Source organism: Caloenas nicobarica, chromosome 1 (genome assembly GCF_036013445.1).
Source record: "Caloenas nicobarica isolate bCalNic1 chromosome 1, bCalNic1.hap1, whole genome shotgun sequence".
Lineage (NCBI taxonomy): Eukaryota > Metazoa > Chordata > Aves > Columbiformes > Columbidae > Caloenas > Caloenas nicobarica.
Window position 1 is genome coordinate 106,818,777 of NC_088245.1, and position 21,972 is coordinate 106,840,748.

General features: G+C 37.6%; 1 protein-coding gene and 1 long non-coding RNA gene across 8 annotated transcripts in view; one reads left to right on the plus strand and one right to left on the minus strand.

The window, feature by feature from the left end:
• CTPS2 (CTP synthase 2) overlaps window positions 1-21,972 on the minus strand; it is a 78,471-nt gene that overhangs the window by 35,711 nt on the left and 20,788 nt on the right. For all 7 annotated transcript variants that reach the window (XM_065627099.1, XM_065627098.1, XM_065627096.1 and 4 more), the window contains 3 exons: window positions 21,157-21,251; window positions 20,248-20,310; window positions 19,581-19,624 (listed from right to left, as the gene is read on the minus strand). In XM_065627099.1, coding sequence (XP_065483171.1) covers window positions 19,581-19,624; window positions 20,248-20,310; window positions 21,157-21,251 — 202 coding nt within the window. The remainder of the gene's footprint in view (window positions 1-19,580; window positions 19,625-20,247; window positions 20,311-21,156; window positions 21,252-21,972) is intronic.
• LOC136003103 (uncharacterized) lies at window positions 9,620-11,333 on the plus strand. Its single transcript, XR_010608032.1, has 3 exons — window positions 9,620-9,666; window positions 9,913-10,072; window positions 11,091-11,333. It is a non-coding gene; the product is annotated as an uncharacterized LOC136003103 (long non-coding RNA).

Here is a 21,972-nt window from a genome sequence, read left to right on the forward strand (position 1 = left end):
AATGTCAGGTGAAATTTAGCAAAATCAAATATAAAGCCTTGCACAGGGGATAAAGCAAGCTTAATTTCAAATCACAGTTACAGGCTTTGAGGTGATCACAGCCCCTTAGGAACAGGACCTTGAGACTACAATAGACAGTTCTATGAAGATGTCAGTTCAACATGCAGTAACAGTCAAAAACTATTCAACATTATTAGCCATTACAAAAGAAAGAAAAAGCACAAGACAGGAAATTATTCTAATGCTTCTCACATCTGTGCTGGCCACAGTTTTTACTGTGCACTTTAGGTCTTCAACTCTTCTCTGTCTTGAAAACATCTGAGCTGTAAGTTGTAGGAAATGAGAAAATATACTGGGGAAGCATCGCTGTACACCTGCTCTGCTATATTTTTTCCACAGATAATTACTCATAAATGCCAACGGAAACAGGGGTTGGGCCAAATGGGCCTTTGGTCTAGATGGAGCTGTGGTCTGACCCAGTGTGCTTTTCTTAAGTAAAGGTGATACCATAAAATGCACTGGAGAACACCAAACACACTGCCTACCTCTGATATAACCATAGGTGTGCTCAGTTCACGAATACATTTCATCATTTTGATCTGGGTTCTAAGAGGAAAACAGAGTTCTTTCCTTTTAATTCATTATCCTGAATAAAGGTCCTCCCAGTGCTACTTGTCACTCAAGCTTCAGGTAATGCTGAGTTTGCAAGGACATGGTAGAATGAATGAGAAATTAAATAAATTCACTGATGAAAGAATTTTTAGAAACTTTCTCAGTTGTTTGCTTAAGTACTGGCTCTCAAATCCCCCCAAGAGACAGAGACAATTAAATGTGTCTTGTCACTTAAGTTCCAGTTCAGAAAACACAGATGAAAAGCAGTTAAGTTGGATGAGGAGGTGCTAATACAAATATATTCACCACATAATGTTGCCAGTGACACTGAATTTCAAAACCAGCAATTTATTTGGTGTTACAGAATTCATATTGTTTCTGTATACCATCACTTAAAATTCCACATTCACAGCGAGAGAAACAGCAAGACAACATGAACCTTGAAAGTAGTCTAATTATCCCTACTTAAAATGGATTATTTTGAGAACGTGTAGAATATTTTTCTGACACAAGACGAAAAAATTTTTGCACAAAGTCAAGCTGTGCAAGAAAGCAATGGCTGCCGATCTGTTGTCTGCAGACACAGCATGTCTGCTGTGATTTGTCAAAACTTATTTTTCAGTTTAAAGATTGAGCAATACTGAGGCTTTGGTATTTTTGCCAGGCTCTTGGGCAACTGTTGAGCTCCCTTCTCATCAGTGAAGACCAATGTTAACAGTTTCAAGGCAATGTCCCTATGTAGGCTCTCTGTAATTAGCCAGGACAAGTGATAATCCCAATGGAAGCCATCACTAATTAAATCTACATTACCTTTTTGCTGCAATGCAATAATCACTGAATGTTTTAATACATATATTTTCTTTATTTTCAAATGTATAATTCCAGATTCTTCATAACTAGGTACTAGTGCTTTTTAATCCTAGGATGTGACGGACAATAGAAGCTGAGTGTGCAGAGGTGATGGGAAAAATCGACTTCAGTCATGTCTTGGAGGAAAACCAGTGTTTCTCCTTTTTTGATACTTTGGCAGTTCTGACATAGAAAGGCCACATAGCATGCACAGGTATCTTGGGGTTACACAGGTCTACATCAAATTGATGCTAGGCTTAAGGTCGAGCTGCACATGGCACCTGGTGCACAACCCTTATGAGCTAAAGACACTTAAAACTTTCTTATAAAATCCTCTCCACTCTTGGCTCTGAATCATAAGAAACTTGTTAAAGCTGTAATTTGTTACAGCTTAGCTGTGAGCCTCTGTGTATTACAGGAAAGAAAGAAAAGCAAAAAGCAAAGCTTTTCTGTGTTGAAGGTTAAGACTAGTCACTAACCTAAAATAAATGAAACTGGCTCTGAGGTTGAATCTTAAATTTAACTTAATTGATAGTCGGGTTCCTCACTAGCACAAGTGAGAAATGAGTTATGACTGACATGGATAATTTGTTAATTTTGGTTTGTAACAAAATGCAAATTTACTTCTTTGAAGTTCTGTTTTACAGTTGTTTAGAAACTGCTCATTTGATGCATTGTGTAAACTGAGAATTTCCAAACTACTACTGCTGTTACTCATTGACTTTCTTATAATTTGGCTTTGATTTAGTAATCACATTAGGTAATTAGAAAATCTAAAATTAAGGTAGGCACACAAGCACTGTCCTTTCATGACTACAGTTTTTAAGTAGCAATAGGTTCCTTAGTTTCAATAGGCCACAATCACATATAAAATATACAGACAACTGATTGCTCTATACTGTTAGTTAGACAACAGCTACTCTTCTCAAAAGCTTGATTAGTTCCCTCCGATTTAATCTTTGGTTTTCCCTCATGTCCCAGGGTAACTCCTGATTTGGTCAAAAGACGGGGCAGGGGGTTGGGAGAGACTTCTCTAGCAGATTTTTCTTGCCATTGTCCCAAATTCTCATACCAGAGAGAAGTGAAACAGTTATGCATGGTGATTTACTTAAAGAACATTTTGACAGTATTCTTTTGGAAATAATTTAGTAAATATCTACTATATCTACAAATCAACACAAAGTGCTAACAGATGAGGGATTTATATGCCAAAGGTAAAGCCACTCCTTCGTAACATCATTTTTGTTACATTTCACATTGATAATGAAACGTACCCCAGAATACCACTAATAATCCGGTTTTACATGGCACAGCACACTTGCAGACTTCTGACTGAGAATTAGCAACCAGTGCATATAAGCGCTTCTTTGAATCAAAGAGAGCTCCAAGGTTCTTACCACTATCCTATTTATTTCTCTGCCTCCACTTTTTGTGCTGCTGAGTCCAACTAGGCCAGTGAGGCTGATCGGGTTCTTACAGAGTGCTGAAGGCAGAGAAGTTGAACAGAGAGATTCAGATGATGCTACCAAAGAAGCCTTGCAAAATGACCTCCATTTCTTTCTAAGAGCACCTCTCGTGGTTGCTGCTGTTTTCCCCAAACTTACCCATTCCTGGAGGAAAGCAGGTTGTTATTTCCTAGCACAAGCACCTTTAGTCGGTATTGTGGCACTGTCTCAATAATTCCCTTCTACTTCAGCAGCCAGGCCAGCACAGCTGCAGCAGGTTCACAGTGACCTAGAGTGTCATTGCAGCACAATTCTGACAAAAAGACCTCTGTGCCCCATTTACAGGGCCTTGAACATTGTAACTACGCTGATAGCCCGCTGTCCCTACCCAGTATACAAAGACATCCACACAAGAGCGCACAGTGGCACAAATGGTCAAAAATTCAGAATACTCATTCTCCCAGCTCCTACTATTTAACATAAAAGGCAAAATTGGTTTAGACATAGAAGCCAGAACTCAGGATTCTCCATCTTCCCCACATGCACACAAAGAAAACCAAGAGTATCCTATCACATCACCATACCATCTCAAGCTGTAGGCTTTCTTTAAAAAAACATGATATCAGGCCCCTTATCTATCAAATCATATTAAATAAACCAAGAATACATCATGGATTAGGCCCTTCCAGGATTGAGACAATCAGATGTGACATTTCTGATTCACTAGTAGCTGGATTATGACATTGACAGACAGTAGTCCTGGACTTGCATGAAAACAGATTATAGGTATTTCTAGGCAAGCAGAAAGCTGGGGAAAGGAGTTTCTTACTAGTATTTTCACACTTTGGGAATTAGGCATCTCAGTGCCAAGTAATTCCTACACTATGTGGTTTATTAGATGCACCTCTAGACCTCTTTTGAACAGTCCATCAGGTGTGCATTGCTGAGCAACAACGCTTTGAAAATAAAGCACAAAACCTGGCATCATTTTCAGGATGAAAAAGGGTTCCTAGATACAGCTGAGACATGTAGAGAGTCCAGGCATCTCCAAGGTCAGAGGACAGCTAAGACTTAATCTCACCAGTGAAATAACAAACTTGCTACTGCCCCTTGTACAGCATTACTTTACTTATACTTTGCCCTTTTTTTCAGCTGTGGCAGTAATGACCTTATTGCACTGCTGCATGAGCCGAAGTTCAGAAAATAGGAGGACAAAACCTCATCTTGAAACGCATTCTCTGTCAAAACTGTCTCATGTAACATAGAATATCTACATAGCAGGGAGTTTCAGTGATATAATAGTTTGTCTGCCAGATGTGTAGATATGACAGCCAAAGCTGACACATACAACTATGATGAATAACACATCACCAATTTAAAGCTGCCTACAAACAACGCATCATATTAAATCATTCATCCCTGTAGCAGTCGCACCCAGTCCTGTTTAGGGAGACAACTTCAATGTCTCATTAGGTATATGTCATATTATAACAAGGGAGGGCCTGGAAGAAACTGTTGTCAGGATAACCCATATAGTTGAGGTTTATTTTGTGAGATGAGACCATCCTTTTAAATGTTACCACTGGAAGTTTTAAAAACAATGGCAATTTTTACAGAAGGAGTGCATCACCTGTGACACATAAAGGATTTTACAACACATCCTCAACTTCCATCTAACAGTTCCATACCTCAAAGCAATGCCAGGTTCTCTACAATGGCTATAGTGCAGTTTGCTGAACCTCTCCCCCATAATTATTTGCTCTTTTTCAGAAAATTTAACTGCTCCTTCTGTCTCAATCTGTCCTTTGCCTCCTCCTAGCCTGACAGTAAGAACCCATGGTAATGGCAACATTGAGAAGTTCTATCACAATTCCCTATCTGCGCTAGAGTTAGCTCCCATATCTGCCAACATACACCTTGAAAAAGGTCCTGTGTAGTAGACTGACTATCAGTATCCCAGCTTTAAAGCCTTTTCCTTTTTGCAGATGGTGCAAAAATGTCTGAAGACGACTGCAGCTGCAGGCCTCACCTGCAACTCGCCAAGCCACAACAAAGCCCTTATAGCCAAAACGTACACACATCATGGTAGAGGCCGACATCTGCATCTCCACAGCTTTCATTACTTGTAAAGATGCAGCGTACAACTATTTCAAAAAAGGTATTCCTACAGATTTACTATTGTACATGTCCCATATTTCAAATGCAGCATGGGGATTGGTATTTTACAACAGGCACAGATATCTGTACATTCTTTATACTAGCATTGGTTCTACACAAATACTGCTCTGCTGTTTTACTCAATAAGAAATCAAACTTAACTGACACCTGTGCAAGATTTCTTTGCAAATCAGACATGGAATCATATGTTCCAGAGAGTCCCCAATCCAGTCCAATTTACTTAAATTGTCCCATCATCTTTCTCTATTTCCACTCCAGAAAGTAACCAAAGTTAAGAAAGGGCTTTGATCTAGCGACTGATGTCTGGAAGTGCAAGATGATGCACAAGCAGTATACAAGTAGAAATAAGTGAATACTAAACACAAAACCACCTCCTGTTACTTCTTTCCAAACGCACATCATCCACAAATATATGTTCTCAATTATAGCCAGCTTCACCTTGACAGTAGACATTTCTGTTTTGCGGTCAGGCTGTAACGTAAGTCTCACAGAGATTCCTCAACTAGCTTTAAAGTAGTTGGGCTCACACACAAGTAACAGTGGTGCAGCTACAATAAAATATACTGAAGAAGGTGGAAAAATACTGGAGGTTTAGGGTGTTAACCCATCAGCAGAGTATTAAACAGGATGATTGAGATAGTTGCTGCCCTCAGGTGACAGCCCCACCCCTGTGGAAGATGCCTTGTCCCTTCCAACAGTGCTAGTGAATGGCATAAAAATCCACTTGTAGACCAACCCAATTTATAATCCAGCATGTTAAGGTAAACAAGGAACACAGATTCATATACCGTTCAGCCATCAGTGGTGGCAGGAAGGATGCAACAATGGCAAAAGCCATAGCACCTGAGTTACCATCCCATTTAACCCATTATTAAATGTGCATGAAGACCGTGTGACCATGATGCCATAAGCTTCACCACTCCTACCACTGGCAGTGGTGCCCACACCTTCAGTCATCCCTGCAGCTTGTATTCTCTTATTCTCCAGTGTGATTGGAATTGCTTGCTTCAAATATATCAGCAAACCAGTTTACTAGGGTAATACTCAGCAATGGCCAATTTTGAGTGAATATTGAATCTGCAGACACCATTACTGAAAGAAAATGGCACACCATCATCACAGGGACACGTGTGTGATGTGCACTCCTAAACAGACTTACAACACATTATCAACTTAGTTCTTTTTTTACTAATAGCTTTGTATCTAAGGTACAATTAAAATGTCAATTCCAAAAGGATATGGTGCTTACTAACATGATTTCTCTATCCCCAGGCAAACCCAATTGAATTGTGTCACAAACTGCAAGAATAATATATAGTCATACATTCAACAAAAAGCAGCAAAACACTGTAAACAAACCTGGACTGCTGCCTCTGCACTGGGAGTCAACTTGCACACACATCAAATCTTGATGCCAAGTGCTGTTCTTTAGTATAGATAAATGCTGTTATCTGCTAGTCACACATCATCTAGTAGTGGCAACAGTAATATATTATCTTCCCCTCCTTCTGTTCAAATTCTTGGTCACCAATCAGAATTCCTTACCCCTGGATATCATTCCGCCATTGCTGGGTCATACTGTATGAACTGTACCTATTTCAGAATAGCACTTGTCTTAAAAAGGAGTCTTCTGGCAAGGACAGTGTACTGGGGCCTGTCAAACTGAGTTCTCCTGCTGATTCTGATAGAGTTCAGAGATGCCACATAAAATTATTGGAGGAGGGCACTGTGGTCTAAATGACAGAGAAAAGAGCAAAGAGTTGAGTGATCAAACTACACATCCGAATTCTGTCACTCTCTCATTCTGACAGCCTCTTACAGACTAGAGTACCTTCCGAAAAAAAGCTGATCTGAGGTGACTGGATTCATCCCCAGATTTGGCACACAACTCTTCTGCAACTCTTGATCAGGTCGCCTAAATTTCCAGACATTGATCTCTCACTTCCATGGAAAGATGTTTCAGTAAAACTGGTTATGCTATTTTGTAATGAGGTGGTGTTCTTTAATGAACCCTTAACAAATTAACAAGGCTAATGTGCTGAATTCCTTGAGCTGTGATCCCTCGAAATGCTATTCTTCTTCCATACTACTAAGCATCTTGCTACTACATCTTCAAGACAGGGAGGTGCCTGTGGTACAAGTAAAGACAAGTCATTTGAACACTTAAAAAAAAAGTTTTTCAAATACTGTAATGTCAACAATACACATCAGGCACACCAGCTTCCTGACACTGCTTCCAAAAGGGATAAAGCAGTATACATGGTGAGGCTACCACCGGCATGAGCTGTAGCCAAGGAGAATTAGCAGATGGAGAGCAGAAGCCTTAGTAGATCACCTGGTCACACACTACTAGTAAAGTTTCACCATCTAGCAAAGGTGGAAGACAGGATGGAAGGAGAAAGAGACAGATGTTTGGTTTTCATTTTGTTTGCGGAAAGAAGACAAAGAGAAAAGGATTTAGGATTATCTTATTGTCATGAGCAACCATAGAGTTCATGCCCCAGTTTGGTGTATTGGACTTTCCCTAACCCATACAATGCATTCTAGACCAGGACTCTCAGACTTGCTTACGCTGCCACCACCATCTACCACAGCAGGAATAGACGTTCCGCGAGTGATGGCAGCAGCAGGTCCTGACTTTCTGTTGAGCCAAAAAGCAAACATAGGAGAAAGTGCATTTCCAGCTTCATCCCTCAGCCAGATTGGACAATGACTGTAGGATGGCTGACCCCAGATCTCTGACCCTCAGGCTACTGCCAAGCTTTTGTGCTGAATTTGAAATCAGTGTATTTGTCCTCCCCACAACAAGCTTGAAATAGTGTCAACAAATTTGACAAAGTCTTCCACTGTCAAAGACCTGTAGCCTACCACCTCCCTGCAAAATGACATACAGGTTCTCCTCATCAATCAAGTGCTTCAGGTACTATTTAAATCTACAACACCATGAGCACTGAGTGGTGAAAATGCTATACAGATTTGGACATAACATCTCAAGCGGGATGGGAACCAACTGGCAAAAGTCAAGAAAGGATGAGCAGATCCAAGAAGCAGGACTCCCAAAGGAAGACAAAATTAGTAAGGAGTTTTGAACCAAAAAAGGAGGACAGGGGATTTCTCTGCTATGTTAAAGGCCGTTTTAAGACAGAACAGAAGACAATAGGTCTGTTCTCCCTATCTTTGGAGACAGGAGAAGAAAAGGGTACAAGTGTAGCAGGACATGTGGACATCAGGAATACTGACTAATAGTAAGATAACGAACCATAAGGAATGGACCAGATAAGTAGGTTGTGATGTCCCCATTATTTAAAGCACTTAAGAATACGTTAAGCAGACATCCAACATAAATACCAGTGGTCCCATTCTAGGGCAAAAGGAAGAACAAATTATATGATCTCTGGAGGACTCTTCTGATACTCCTTGACACTTTGGGAAATTAGTATAAACACACGCAAGCAGGCTGCTAATGCAAGGTGTACATGATTTATCTAGCAAAGCTTGCCTAGTCTTCTCAGGAAACCTCCTTATTACCCATCATGGAACCCTAGACCCATACACCTGCAGTTCCAAAAACACTCCTTCCAACTCATCCATCTCCTACACACCCACAAAGCTCTTGGCTCACCGTTACAAGTGATGCAACAATGATTGATTTTCAATAAGTGATACACAGGGTGAAATATCTAAAGTAAGCCTGCAGCTAAGCACAGAAAAATGGTAACAACAGACATGAAACAGACTAGAAACCACATGTAGAAACCACAGCCAGAGCCAGCAACTCAGCAGCTGCAAAGCCAGCAGTGCTGGGTTACAAAGTATCAACCACGGACTGAATATCACTCAAAAACGCACCGTAGACCATCAATGGAACACGAGTTCCGAACCGTAAGAACATGATACTCAGTTATGAAGGTGTTCCCAAGAAGGAACCATTGTTCAGAACTTTAGAGTCATCCTTCCCATTTAGAATTCATCAGTATTTTTCTATTCATGGAGTCTTGATTCTTAATAGTAGTACTAAACATTTATCCTAGAGGAAATTCATCATTCCCTATGCTAAGGAATAGCACAAAATTTGAAGAACTGGCATTGGTAATTATCAACTCACACAAAGGGCAAGTAGCTTTGTCATATTTTATTTATTGGTATCTTTTTAATACAAATTTATACATTTTCCAAAAGTCCATTATAATAACAAAGACTATACATATTCCCATACGAGCCTGCTTCAGACTTCTGTTGTTGTGGTACACCTTGAAGGGTAACATACAAAAATTTAGAAGAAAAAACCTCTCCAGGATGGCGTATAAAGACCAAAAAACCCTACATCAACTGCAGCGGTGGATGCTGATGCATTTCACAGACTAAAAAAAAATTTAAAAATAAATAAATAAATTACTCATTTCTATGGCAGAAGTATCCTATTTCTTGGACAATTGAAAACACAGTAAAATTAGTGCAGTGACTCAATGACAAATGCTGGTTTCATAATTAGGGTGGGGCACACAAGCAACTATAAAGGTTGCCCCAGTTTGAGACTGACACTTCTGCTGGATACATCTGAAAGCTCTGGATTTTGAGTCAGGTAAGCATAACCTAAACATATCGCGTGTTTCAAATCTTTCAACCTAACTTTTTTTTTGGGGGGGGGTGGGGGGGAGGTCAGGGGGAGCTGATCTAGGTTTACAGGAGAAAAACAAAAAAAAAGAAAACTCTTTTCATCTAGGTTAAGTATTAAGCATTTCATATGGCCAGTAAACTAAGGAACAAGGTGTCAGATGTATTTCAAAGTACTCAAGCACAGGATTGTTACTCTCTGCTTTGTTTCCAGTTCTTCTCCAAGAAAACATCTGAGAAACATGGAACATTTACTGAATGACAACCTTCTGAAGTATTTTACTGAGTATGCCTTAAAGGAGGGTAATACCACTGCACTGTCCATTGCTGGGCTGAAAAGTCTCCTTCAGAACCAATTTGCACAGTACCTGAAGGTGAGTTGCTCTCTGCTTATATTCCCTGTGCTTCCTCGGAAATGGATGGGAAAAGGCAATACGGCCACTGGTGCTGCAAGGCAGGTTATTATACCCAAATGGTTTCACTGACTCCATAAGTAATCCTTAGATAAGGGTCAGCTTATAAAACTGCATTCACATTAATGAACAGTAGCCTCAAACAGATATCTGAGTAGGGAGTGGATAACAAAGCCCTACAAAACAAAATGCAAAAATCTAATAAGCTGTCCAGTATTTTGAGAACAACTGTAATCCATTTTAGTCATTTCATTAACATGAGGTGCCTAATTAAAAAAAAAAAAAAAGGCACAGCAACAACAACAAGAAAATATTTTTTAAATTTAAATTATAAACCAAAACTGGTGTTCTATTATTTAACTAGCTTGCTCAGTGATGTTACCAGAATACTCACTGCATCAGGGTGTTACATGCATGCTTAACAGACTCGACAATTAAAAGGAGCTAATAACCTCAACTACGTTTAAATCACTAGCAAGAAGTTTTCAACAGCAAACACAGTATTCCTAGTAAAGAGAGGAAAAGGAGAGGGGAAAGAGACTCTCAGGTCTTGGTTCAAAGCCTTATGAAAGTACTAACACATTTTCCAGCAGAGTGTGCGGGGCCCAAATAAGTATCTAATAAAGTAGAAGGTGGTATGCATATTATTTTTTATTGGTGATTATGTACATGCTGCAGCTATTCCATCTGCTCTGTTTCCTAAACTCCAAATTTACCCACAAGACCAAAGTAACCTGTCTGAGTAATATTTGATACTTCTTAAATTGTTATTGTACCTTTGTTAACATTTTTGGTAGGTGATGCAACGTATTGTATTTCTAGTTTAACCAGTAAAACTGGTGAACACAGCACTCCCAGTAACACCTTCAAGTAACACCAACTGTTACTGACTGCATCACTTCTTGGCAATATTCCTCATAGGAAAAGAGTTGTAGAAATCTAGTTATTTCATTCTTTTTCTTTCCTCTTTTAAATACAGGATTCATTCTCACTTGATAACGTAATTAAATTGTTGGACAAAGATAAGGACGGAAACGTCAGCTTTGATGAGTTCGTGACAATTATCAAAAAGATAACTGGTACACAAGCATAAGGCATCTGCAAGAATCAATATCACTGCTTCAAAGAAGAGGAGCCTGGTGTTTGTGAACATCATACATGCATCTACACCCACAGATTTGTTACGATTTCAAAACATACAGAATAAAGATCTGAAATATAACTAAGTATGTCTCGTACTGTTTTTTCCTGCACATTCACTGGCTGCACTTTCCAGCTAAGCTGCCTCGCAGTTAGTTCGGAACTACCTGTTTCTGTTTCACACTACATTTGAGAACGTGTCACTTAACAAACCCTGCTTTACCTGAGCTCTCTTTTTGACCTGTAGCACAATTCAAACCAAACGGTTTCTAAAACACACAAAAGGAACGATGTATCTTTCCATTTGAGGACTGTTCCCTTGTGTATCCTATCCAATTCTCCTCTAACTTCAGATTTGTCATTTATATAAGATGACATTTCCATGGTATAAAGAGTTCCAATTTAAAAACAAAAGTATGTATTTTCAGTAACAATATAACAATGCTGTGTGATGACTGTAACATGACATGTTCATTTTAAATTATATTTACATAACTATGTACTTTTCTTGTTATTACTTGTAAATGGGAATACATAAGCATATATAGGAACTGAGAGGTTGCTGTTGCAATTAAAACATCCATTACATTTATTTGGTGCCATTTTGACCTTTTTATTGCATGGTTCCCTGTGACGTATATATTTTCACACACATAATTCATGGGCATTATTATTTATTTTGAGAGGAAATTAGTGAAAAAGAAGAGAAATTAGAAGGATGGAAATTTTGGCGACAAGAAATTCAGGGGATTGGGCACTAATCCTACTGGAGAACTCAGAATTTTGGACTGAATTTTAACACCAACATCACCCATTATGCTCATAAATCAGTTAGATCTCAGAGTTGATTAAGGAGTTAAGCAAAAGCTACCAAGTGCTTTCAAGATCCCATACTACACTGGTTCCTATCCCTGAATTTCCTCTCCATGTAATGAGGAATAAAGTACTCAACACCAATGACACATGAATAGAAGCCTCAAAAATTACGATATTTGAACAGAATAAGAATATTCCAACAGGTTCCTAGGACATTCTTTTATACAAACCCTTTGGTTGTTAAAATGTGTTATGTTTCTTGGAAGAAAAGAAAATCATAATATTTATTACTTTTTTCTGGTTTATGAAAAAAAATCTTTCTAAATTAACAACACGCTTTGATGTCAAAACTAAATATCCACAACATATATTTCCTTACTAAGCTACGTTAGCTATTTTACATGCATAAGTAAAATCACAGAATTTTAAGAGGTGCTTTTGCATGAGTGGGACATACATTCCTTTTTAGCTTCTTAGGTAACCTTAGAAATTTTTGACTCCATTCAAGTTACTGACATCCTGAATAGGAAAAGTGGGCGTCAAGAAACAATCATGTTATAAGAGTGCCACCTCCCGGCAAAATCTATTTCTGCACAATTTCTTCATAGAAAATGCACTTTTAATTTTACCCAGTGCAAAATCTGAAGCTTCATGATCCTACACAAGATGCAATAGGTAATGAAGAACAAGTATCACAATTAAAATTATTTTTAAATTTTAAAAAAACACATTAGAATTATTCTGGATTTTTTTTCTTCTAGGGCTGTATTAGATGTAGTTGCAATAAATTGACAAACAACATTATTAAAAGGGTCATCCAAAAAAATCAAAATTTAACAGTAAAGGAAGATGAGGGTTATGGAAAAACACAAATAACTCTTCTGCCATCCATTGAATCCAGTTCATTAGCAGTTCGCAGACTACACAGTTTCCCTTTAAATGGGTTAATTTTAACACTCTCATTTGCAACAGAAAACTCATACTAAGCACCAATCTCAAGCAAAGGCATTACTCTTCCGAACAGCTGCCTTCCTGCAAAGAACAATAACAATTTACCTATCATTATTACCCAAAAGGCTAGAAAGTAAAGCAGAAAGTTTAGGAATATATAATGGGAACATGACCTACAAATAATCAACTGAGAGGAGATCAAGAACTTGATGGACTGTGATCACTGCTCATGTACCTCCCTCATTTTCCCTACTGAAATCTAACCTGTGTTAAAGGGGAATTTAAGCCAAAATCTTAAATTAGTATTTTGATAGTGTAAATGGTATGGTCTGGTGAATACAGATAACTGCCATACCAGAGGTCTTTTTTTTGTTCTCCAGAGTACACGTTTTTAATTTAAGCCTAAATGAAAACATCTAATAGCAACTTCAAATCTCTCAAACACAGCTTATAAATCACAGCTTATTAATATTTCCAAATTCTAGGTCTCATTTCCTTTAAGTTTTCATCACATACATATTCAGCTTCAGGAATTATTTTTTCCCTACAGAATTTTAAAAACATAATTTCGCCTGTGTTACATTATTAAGCCACTAACTTCTGTTTTTTGTATGCAGAGACTACTGTTTTTTCCAAGGCATTTGAAATCTTAACTCCACAATACTTGCAGTCATTTACATGCCAATATAATTGATATCAATATTCCCCAAAGAGAACAATATAGGGTTATACAAGGCTTCCTTCCTATGTAAAGGTACTCATGGGTGCCTTCGCAGAACCGAGGTGGAGCAACCTTGTTGTAATGATACTCAGTAGAAACAGATTAACAGCTAAAATGACACAGATACTGAGCCTGGCAGGCAACTCTCTACATTGACACGTTCAGTTGTGCATTCATTATTGTTCAAAACAGAACAAGTCGCAATTGCCTCATCACATAAAAACCTTTTATGATGCTCAAAACTTTTTACTAATGCAGACAATGCTCTTCTATAGTACAATAACTTGTGTTATTTTAATTGACAGTTGCCAGTAGTATCATTTCTCATTATTTCAGCCACCTGCTTCTCCTTTGGAAGTCTAATTCTGAGTTAAATCATTACTTGACAATCTCAGCTTTTATTTCTAATAAAAAGGTTCAAATTTACATAGATGCGGACCAAAGGAAAGCAAAGTAGACCAAGAAATTTTATATGTACTTCAGAAGAAATTATCGGCTTTGATGAGTATAGTTTGAGCATTTGAATGCTTAGCAAAATAAGAAGGGATATAAGTAGCTGCATATTTTATGGTTGCCTCAGAGTTTCCCAGCCAAACTACACATTTGAACTTTTGAATTTTTGTCTTTTTTCATTTTTCTTAAAAAATAACAGGAAATAGAACTACTGCCTGACCAGTGCCTTTCTTCCCCCTCTTCAGTTTTCAGAGCAGCAGGAACCAAAAGAAAAGTACACTACTTTTGTCTTAAGAGAGCACTCAGTTGAACCACACAGTGGCATCACAAGATCCTATCAGTACTGACACAGTTTTTCCGATTAAGATTGTAGAACAATGCAACATCTACATCAGTTTGGTAGTTCCCAAGCTTCACTAATCTGCTTCTCTTCCAATTGCTTTTATTGATTTGTTACATTTGTTACTATATAAAATACGTAAGCAGTTTTTAGCACAAGAGGGACTCTGCTAAAACAGATTATTTAGCAGTTCTAATTATCAATGAGTTTCCCCCTTGGAATGATTTATATCTGTTTCTTGTGCATTACAATAACATATGCTATGCATATCCCCCCAGGAGCCTGTTTCAGGCTTTTGTGGGTTTGGCAGATCTTAAAGTGTAAAATACAGAAATTTAGGAGATAAAACCTCTCCAGGATGGCCTATAAAGACAACCAAGTAAACCTACATCACCTGCAGTGGTAGATGCTGAAGCATTTTGGACATTTGAAAAAAAAAAAAAAAAAACCAAAAAAAACCACACACATTACTCATTTCTATAGCTCAAGTATCCTATTTATTGGTATTTATTAGACTATTGAAAACACAATAAAACTAGTGCAGTGACACATTAATAAATACTGGTTTCATAATTAGGGTGAGGCACACAAGCAACTATAAAGGTTGCCCCAATCTGAGACCGTCACTTCTGCTGGATACATCTGAAAGCTCTGGATTTTGAGTCAGGTAAGCATAACCTAAACATATCGCGTGTTTCAAATCTTTCAACCTAATATGATGATTTTACTGTTCATGCGGGGAAAAAACCCTCTCTTTTCATCTAGGTTAAATAGTAATAATTTCAAATGGTCAGTAAAACAAGGAACAAAGTGTCAGATGTATTTCAAAAATACTCATGCACAGGATTGTTACTCTCTGCTTTGTTTCCAGTTCTTCTCCAAGAAAACATCTGAGAAACATGGAAAACTTACAGAAAGACAACCTTCTGAAGTATTTTACTGAGTATGCTTCAAAGGAGGGTAGCACCACCGAACTGTCCATTGCTGGGCTGAAAAGTCTCCTTCAGAACCAATTTGCACGGTACCTGAAGGTGAGTTGCTCTCTGCTTATATTCCCTGTGCTTCCTCGGAAATGGACAGGAAAAGGCAATACGGCCACTGGTGCTGCAAGGCAGGTTATTATGCCCAAATGGTTTCACTGACTCCATAAGTAATCCTTAGATAAGGGTCAGCTTACAAAACTGCATCCACATTAATGAACAGTAGCCCCAAACAGATATCTGAGTAGGGAGTGGATAACAAAGCCCTACAAAACAAAATGCAAAAATCTAAGCAGCTGTTCTGCATGAGGTTTTTTATGCAAGCCACATTTCATCTGGAATATTGCATGTGTTTTACTAAATATTTTTTGTTTCAGTCTAAATAATATATCCTGAATCTAGAAAATATATGTAGAAAAATCTATAAATCAAGTAAAACAACAGGATAAATTGAAAACTAAGAGACATGAGACAATTTCTATCTAGATTAAATTGCCATGATCACAAAATAAAAGTCTGCCATACCAGAAAGATGCCAAGCAAAGAAAAGTGATGCCACCAAGCTAGAGAGAGAAATAACTGTTTCCTGTAGCTGGAAAAACCTAGGTTCTGATTTTATATATATTCTCTGACAGACTTCTCCTGAACTGGACTAGGACTTCATTTAGATTCTTCTGCTAGACAAATCCTTAAATTCTGTGTTTTAGATAGCTGACAAGAGCAATTTTTCCTAAAGGTCTGAAAGAAGTTGCGCCTCAAGAGAAAAATACAGTATTTAGAGAATGACAGTAATCCATTTCAGTCATTTCATTAACATGAAGTGCCTAACTAAAAAAAAAAAAAAAACCAAACAAACTAATAAAACAGAAAGGCTTTTTTCCTGTTAAAAAAAGGCCAAAAACTAATTGCCAAAAATTAATAGGAAATGTTACTGCAAATTCAGAAATAGAATGCTTTTTTATTAGCTGTAGACTGTTTACCACCATTTTCACAGAATCATAGAATGTTAGGGATTGGTGGATATTAAGTGTTCAGAAAAAGCAATACTGATGTTTTCTGTCTGGATTTCAGACATTTGCAAGCATCTGCTGTGTTTGCAGAAACATATGGCACCACAATAAATCAACATAAAAGTAGGACAGAACATTACAAAACAAACATAGACAAAGTATAAAAAAAGAAAAATTTTAAAAATTTAAATTATAAATTTAAACTCATTCTATATAGTTTAACTATGCTGATCAGAGATGTTACCAGAATACTCACTGCATCAGGATGTTACATGCACGCTTAACAGACTCAAGAATTAAAAAGAGCTAATAACTAGATTTTAGTCATTAGCAAGAAGTTTTCAACAGCAAACACAGTATTCCTAGTAAAGAGAGGAAAAGGAGAGGGGAAAGAGACTCTCAGGTCTTGGTTCAAAGCCTTATGAAAGTACTAACACATTTTCCAGCAGAGTGTGCAGGGCCCAAATGAGTATCTAATAAAGTAGAAGGTGGTATGCATATTATTTTTTATTGGTGATTATGTACATGCTGCAGCTATTCCATCTGCTCTGTTTCCTAAACTCCAAATTTACCCACAAGACCAAAGTAACCTGTCTGAGTAATATTTGATACTTCTTGAACAGTTATCATACCTTTGTTAACATTTTTGGCAGGCAATAGCAGACACTGTATCAGTTTAACCAGTAAAACTGGTGAACACAACACTCCCAGTAGCACCTTCAAGTAACACTGTTACTGACTGAAAGAGTCGTGGAAATCCAGTTATTTAATTTTGGTGGTTTTTTTCATAAAAACAGGATTCATCCTCAGTTGATAATGTAATTAAATCACTGGACAAAGATAAGGACAGAAATGTCAGCTTTGATGAGTTCGTGACAATTATCAAAAAGATAACCGGTACAGAAGCATAAGGCATCTGCAAGAATCAATATCACTGCTTCAAAGAAGAGGAGCCTGGTGTTTGTGAACATCATACATGCATCTACACCCACAGATTTGTTACGATTTCAAAACATACAGAATAAAGATCTGAAATATAACTAAGTATGTCTCGTACTGTGTTTCCTGCACATTCACTGGCTGCACTTTCCAGCTAAGCTGCCTCGCAGTTAGTTCGGAACTACCTGTTTCTGTTTCACACTACATTTGAGAACGTGTCACTTAACAAACCCTGCTTTACCTGAGCTCTCTTTTTGACCTGTAGCACAATTCAAACCAAACGGTTTCTAAAACACACAAAAGGAACGATGTATCTTTCCATTTGAGGACTGTTCCCTTGTGTATCCTATCCAATTCTCCTCTAACTTCAGATTTGTCATTTATATAAGATGACATTTACATGGTATAAAGAGTTCCAATTTTTAAAACCAAATTACGTATTTTCAGTAACAATATAACAATGCTGTGTGATGACTGTAACATGACATGTTCATTTTAAATTATATTTACATAACTATGTACTTTTGTTATTCCCTGCAAATGGGAATACTTAAGCATATATAGGAACGGAGCAGTTGCTGTTGCAATTAAAACATCCGTTACATTTATTTGGAATAAAATTTTGTCCTAGATATATTGTACCAATACACACTACAATTTCTACAACAGAAGACGCTGCTGGTAGAGGTATAGCAGACAAGCATCCATGTTCATGATTTCAGCTAAGTATGGAGCCCTATCCTGGAGCCAGCTACTGTGAACAACCTTTAGAATAAAGGAGAGAAACTTTCAGTTCCAAAGGGTGACTCACTGCCTCCTGATGATCTAACTGCATCCCGAAAAGGTACCTGAGGTGACTAGCTGAAATGCAGTCATGAGAAGATAAATAAAACTGGCACTAAAAAGCCCTACAAAGAAAGATACTCCAGAACCAGTCTTCTGTACTATTCCTCTTGCTTCCCAAAAAATTTACAGTAAGCTTTCAACATCATCCACATTTTACAACAGATTGCTGTTATGAAACTGACCCCTCCAGAGAAGCAGTACGTCTTCACATACATTCAAGAGGGTGAAGGAAGAGACCTCTTATGATGGCAAACCCAGAAATTTGATGCCAAATGCAAAGTTCACCTGAGGACACTTCCAAATCCTACCAAGTTTTAGCAGCAAGTCTCACACTGAAACTCTGAAGGTCTCTAATTTACCTTCAAAAGTTCAAACCAGATTAGCTCTCTAATGCATATAAACAACCTTTACAAACAGATCAAATGCTTTAAAAACCTCCTACTTGCACATTTCAGACTAAAGCAGATGTGGAAAAAATATATTTTACTTACAAATCCCAACAAAGCTCTTTTGAAGGAAATTGATACAGAAACAGTAGGTTACTATGAGCAACCCACTTAATTTACCAGTAGAATAGATGCTTACATCTTATACCAATTTACTACCTTATTTCTCACACATAGTTTTCTGTCCTTCTTCATTTGCTTAAAAGCCCTCTCTTACTGATAGTTTTGAAGTTTTACTATTATGACAAGGTGATATCATACTCCCCTGAACTAGGAGACACCTGGAAGAACTCTACCCTAAAATTTGACCATTGGCATGTGATACAGAGAACCCTGTCTTATCTACAGCATTTAAATTTTTCTCAAAAGGAGGACTGTGAGATGCATAGGAGAGGAATGGTGTAGTGGTTATTTACACTGTTCATATAAAGGAAAGACAATTTTTTTGACAGCTTTCCATATAATCCTTATCCTTTTATATATATTTGGTTTTTGATAATAGCTTTGTGCTACACTTTCCAGCTTCCCTCTATATTTTATCCTCTATTAAAGCCAACCTAATAATTATTGTCTACTTCCAGCATCAGTCCACAGCCAAGGAAATTATTAGAAAAATTACCAAAATAAAGCTAAGACCAACCACAGAAGCAAGCAGGTGAAAGCAAGGGTCTATTAAAAGAAAATCCCTTTTTAAACAATACCAACACCTCTTCATGTCCTGCCATGTAAAAACATATAGACCTTAACTGACACAGAGGTAACTCCCTTTTTAACAAAAAAATGCATGTTCACAAAACATGCAGGGGAAAAAAAAAATCAGTACTTACAACAGGGGTTTTTGTGTCTGGGTCAAATTCTGTAGAATTTGCATCTGTAACAGAAGATCAAAACAAACATGGTACATTTCCATTGTTCTACATGCACTACAAACTCATGATAACAGTTCTGTGGCTTTTTAGAGCTTGCCTGCATTTAAGCTACAATCTTGTATGCTGAAACACATACTGCACCACTTTTGAAGCAACCACAGGAAGCACATGACCTCAATCACACACACTCCATCTCCTACTTCCCAAACCTTTTCCTCTCAGCTCTTAGTGGCAGAAGAGCTGAATTTCTTCATACTATAACTGCAATGGCTATGGTTCAGCTACTTCAACTAATGAAAGCAAGTGAGAAAAGCACTTCTCACTTTTTTCCTCCTCACCACCTGCACACTCCAGAAAGAGACTGCAGAGGTGAACTGTAAGAACATTTTCTCCTACACTCCCTAGATCAAGAAGCAGCTTTCAAGCAATCTGCATAATAGGAGTTCCTACTCCCTTGTACAGCAAGGTAGCACAGAGTGCCTAGCTGAAAATGATCGTGTTGCAAGAGCTAAGTACCTAATGATCACAGCATCTATATAATAGTTACAAAAATAGATATACATTTCACATATAGAATAAGATTTCTTCTAAGCAAATCATATTGACACCAGCATATTGAGCTCACCTTTCCAATTCAAACAGTTTCTTGCAAATTCCACAACTGCTAATTGCATTCCCAGGCAAACTCCTAGAAGGGAAGACAAAAACCCCAGAATTTAACAGCACAAAGACCAGGACTGACAAAGTATTTGCTTCTCTGTCTTAAACTTGACTGCTTAGAAATATTGGCACCCAGTGTATATACACAGACTTACCAAAAGCTAAAACAAAAATGGCTGCTCAGTGTAAAACTCGCTCTTCAAATCTGGCACACTGTAAATACATGTGCCATAATTATGTGCTTTAAGGCCTTTCAATTTTTTTTCCCTCCCATCTATTTTACCAGTAAGAAAATAAAGACAAACAGAAGCTGAAAACCTGTGTATATCCAGATTCAAATTTTGCTTTGGCAACTAGTCAAAGTTGTCACTTATAAAATTGTAAGAAATGTGGAGCAGAAACTAAAGCTTCAGAGGCACTTAAACAGCACTTAACTTACAGGCCAAATGCCATCTTTAGACTTTACCATCATAAAATACACCAGTAAATCAACAAAAATATCTAATATAGCAAATGTATCCAAAGACACATGTGTTTTCTGCACTCTGATTCATATCTATAATGATGCTGATTTAATTAGACTGAGAAGCAAAGACTCTCCACAAAAAATGTGAATTTAGTAAATAAAACCTTCAGAGTAGGGATAGCCTTTTTCTTCCTTCCTTATACAACAGATGTAGTACATGACTGATGTAGTACATGACTATGACCCTGGGCACTTTTTACGAGGCAAATAATCACAATAGCACATGTACGTCCCTAGGACAGGATCCTTCCCTAGGGCGCGTTTGTTGTTTTGGGGTTTCTTCTATCAAATCAATTAGCTTGCTATACACCTCCAAAACACAATAATTTCTGATTTTAATGATCTTACCAAGAAAAGGTTTTTTCTTTGTTCTTGCCCAGGAGATAGCTTGGAGTTTGCCTTCTGTTCCCCGAATTCCAAACCCTCCTGGGACAAGAATGCCACTGTAATGACAGCCATATATAAAGCAACCAACATGTAGAACCAAGCCAGCAAAGGAAGTCCATACAAATTGAAGAATGACTTTCGAGGTTACAACAAAGCAAGCACAATGCATGAATGGCATGTTTTGTATGACCATTCAAAATACACAGAATTTAACTCTACATTTGGAGATTTGTCTCATCTACCCACCCCAACTCTCAGCTGACTAACCTCATCCTTCACAGTGAAATTCCTACTATTTAAATGCATATTGCTGAAATAAACGAGCTACATATTCACTCCTCTAGGATCTTAGCACCAAAACTTTGTCTGCTAAGCAATACTGAAGAAATGAATGCATTTTGACAACAAGCAACATCCCTTTACAAATACAAATTGAAATCCCAGCAATTATTCTTAACAGACACATTTGCAGAGTGTCACCAGCATTTACTAATCTTTTATCTAACTACTTTTCACTATGATGCATGTTGACAAAGAAAAAATCTGACAACTGAAGTCTAGCTATCAAAAAACCAACAACAACAAAATACAACACCCACCCCAATCAAACAACTGCAACTTGTCTAAAGAGGTTAAAGCTAGTTAGAGGATATAGGTTGATACTATAATTAGCTGTGTCTGAAGCTTGTTATTAACCATGCACATCTATACCCTTATGTAAGTAATGCAAGTTTGGATGCACTGAGAAATTATTTACCGAAGCATTTTTCACTGCAT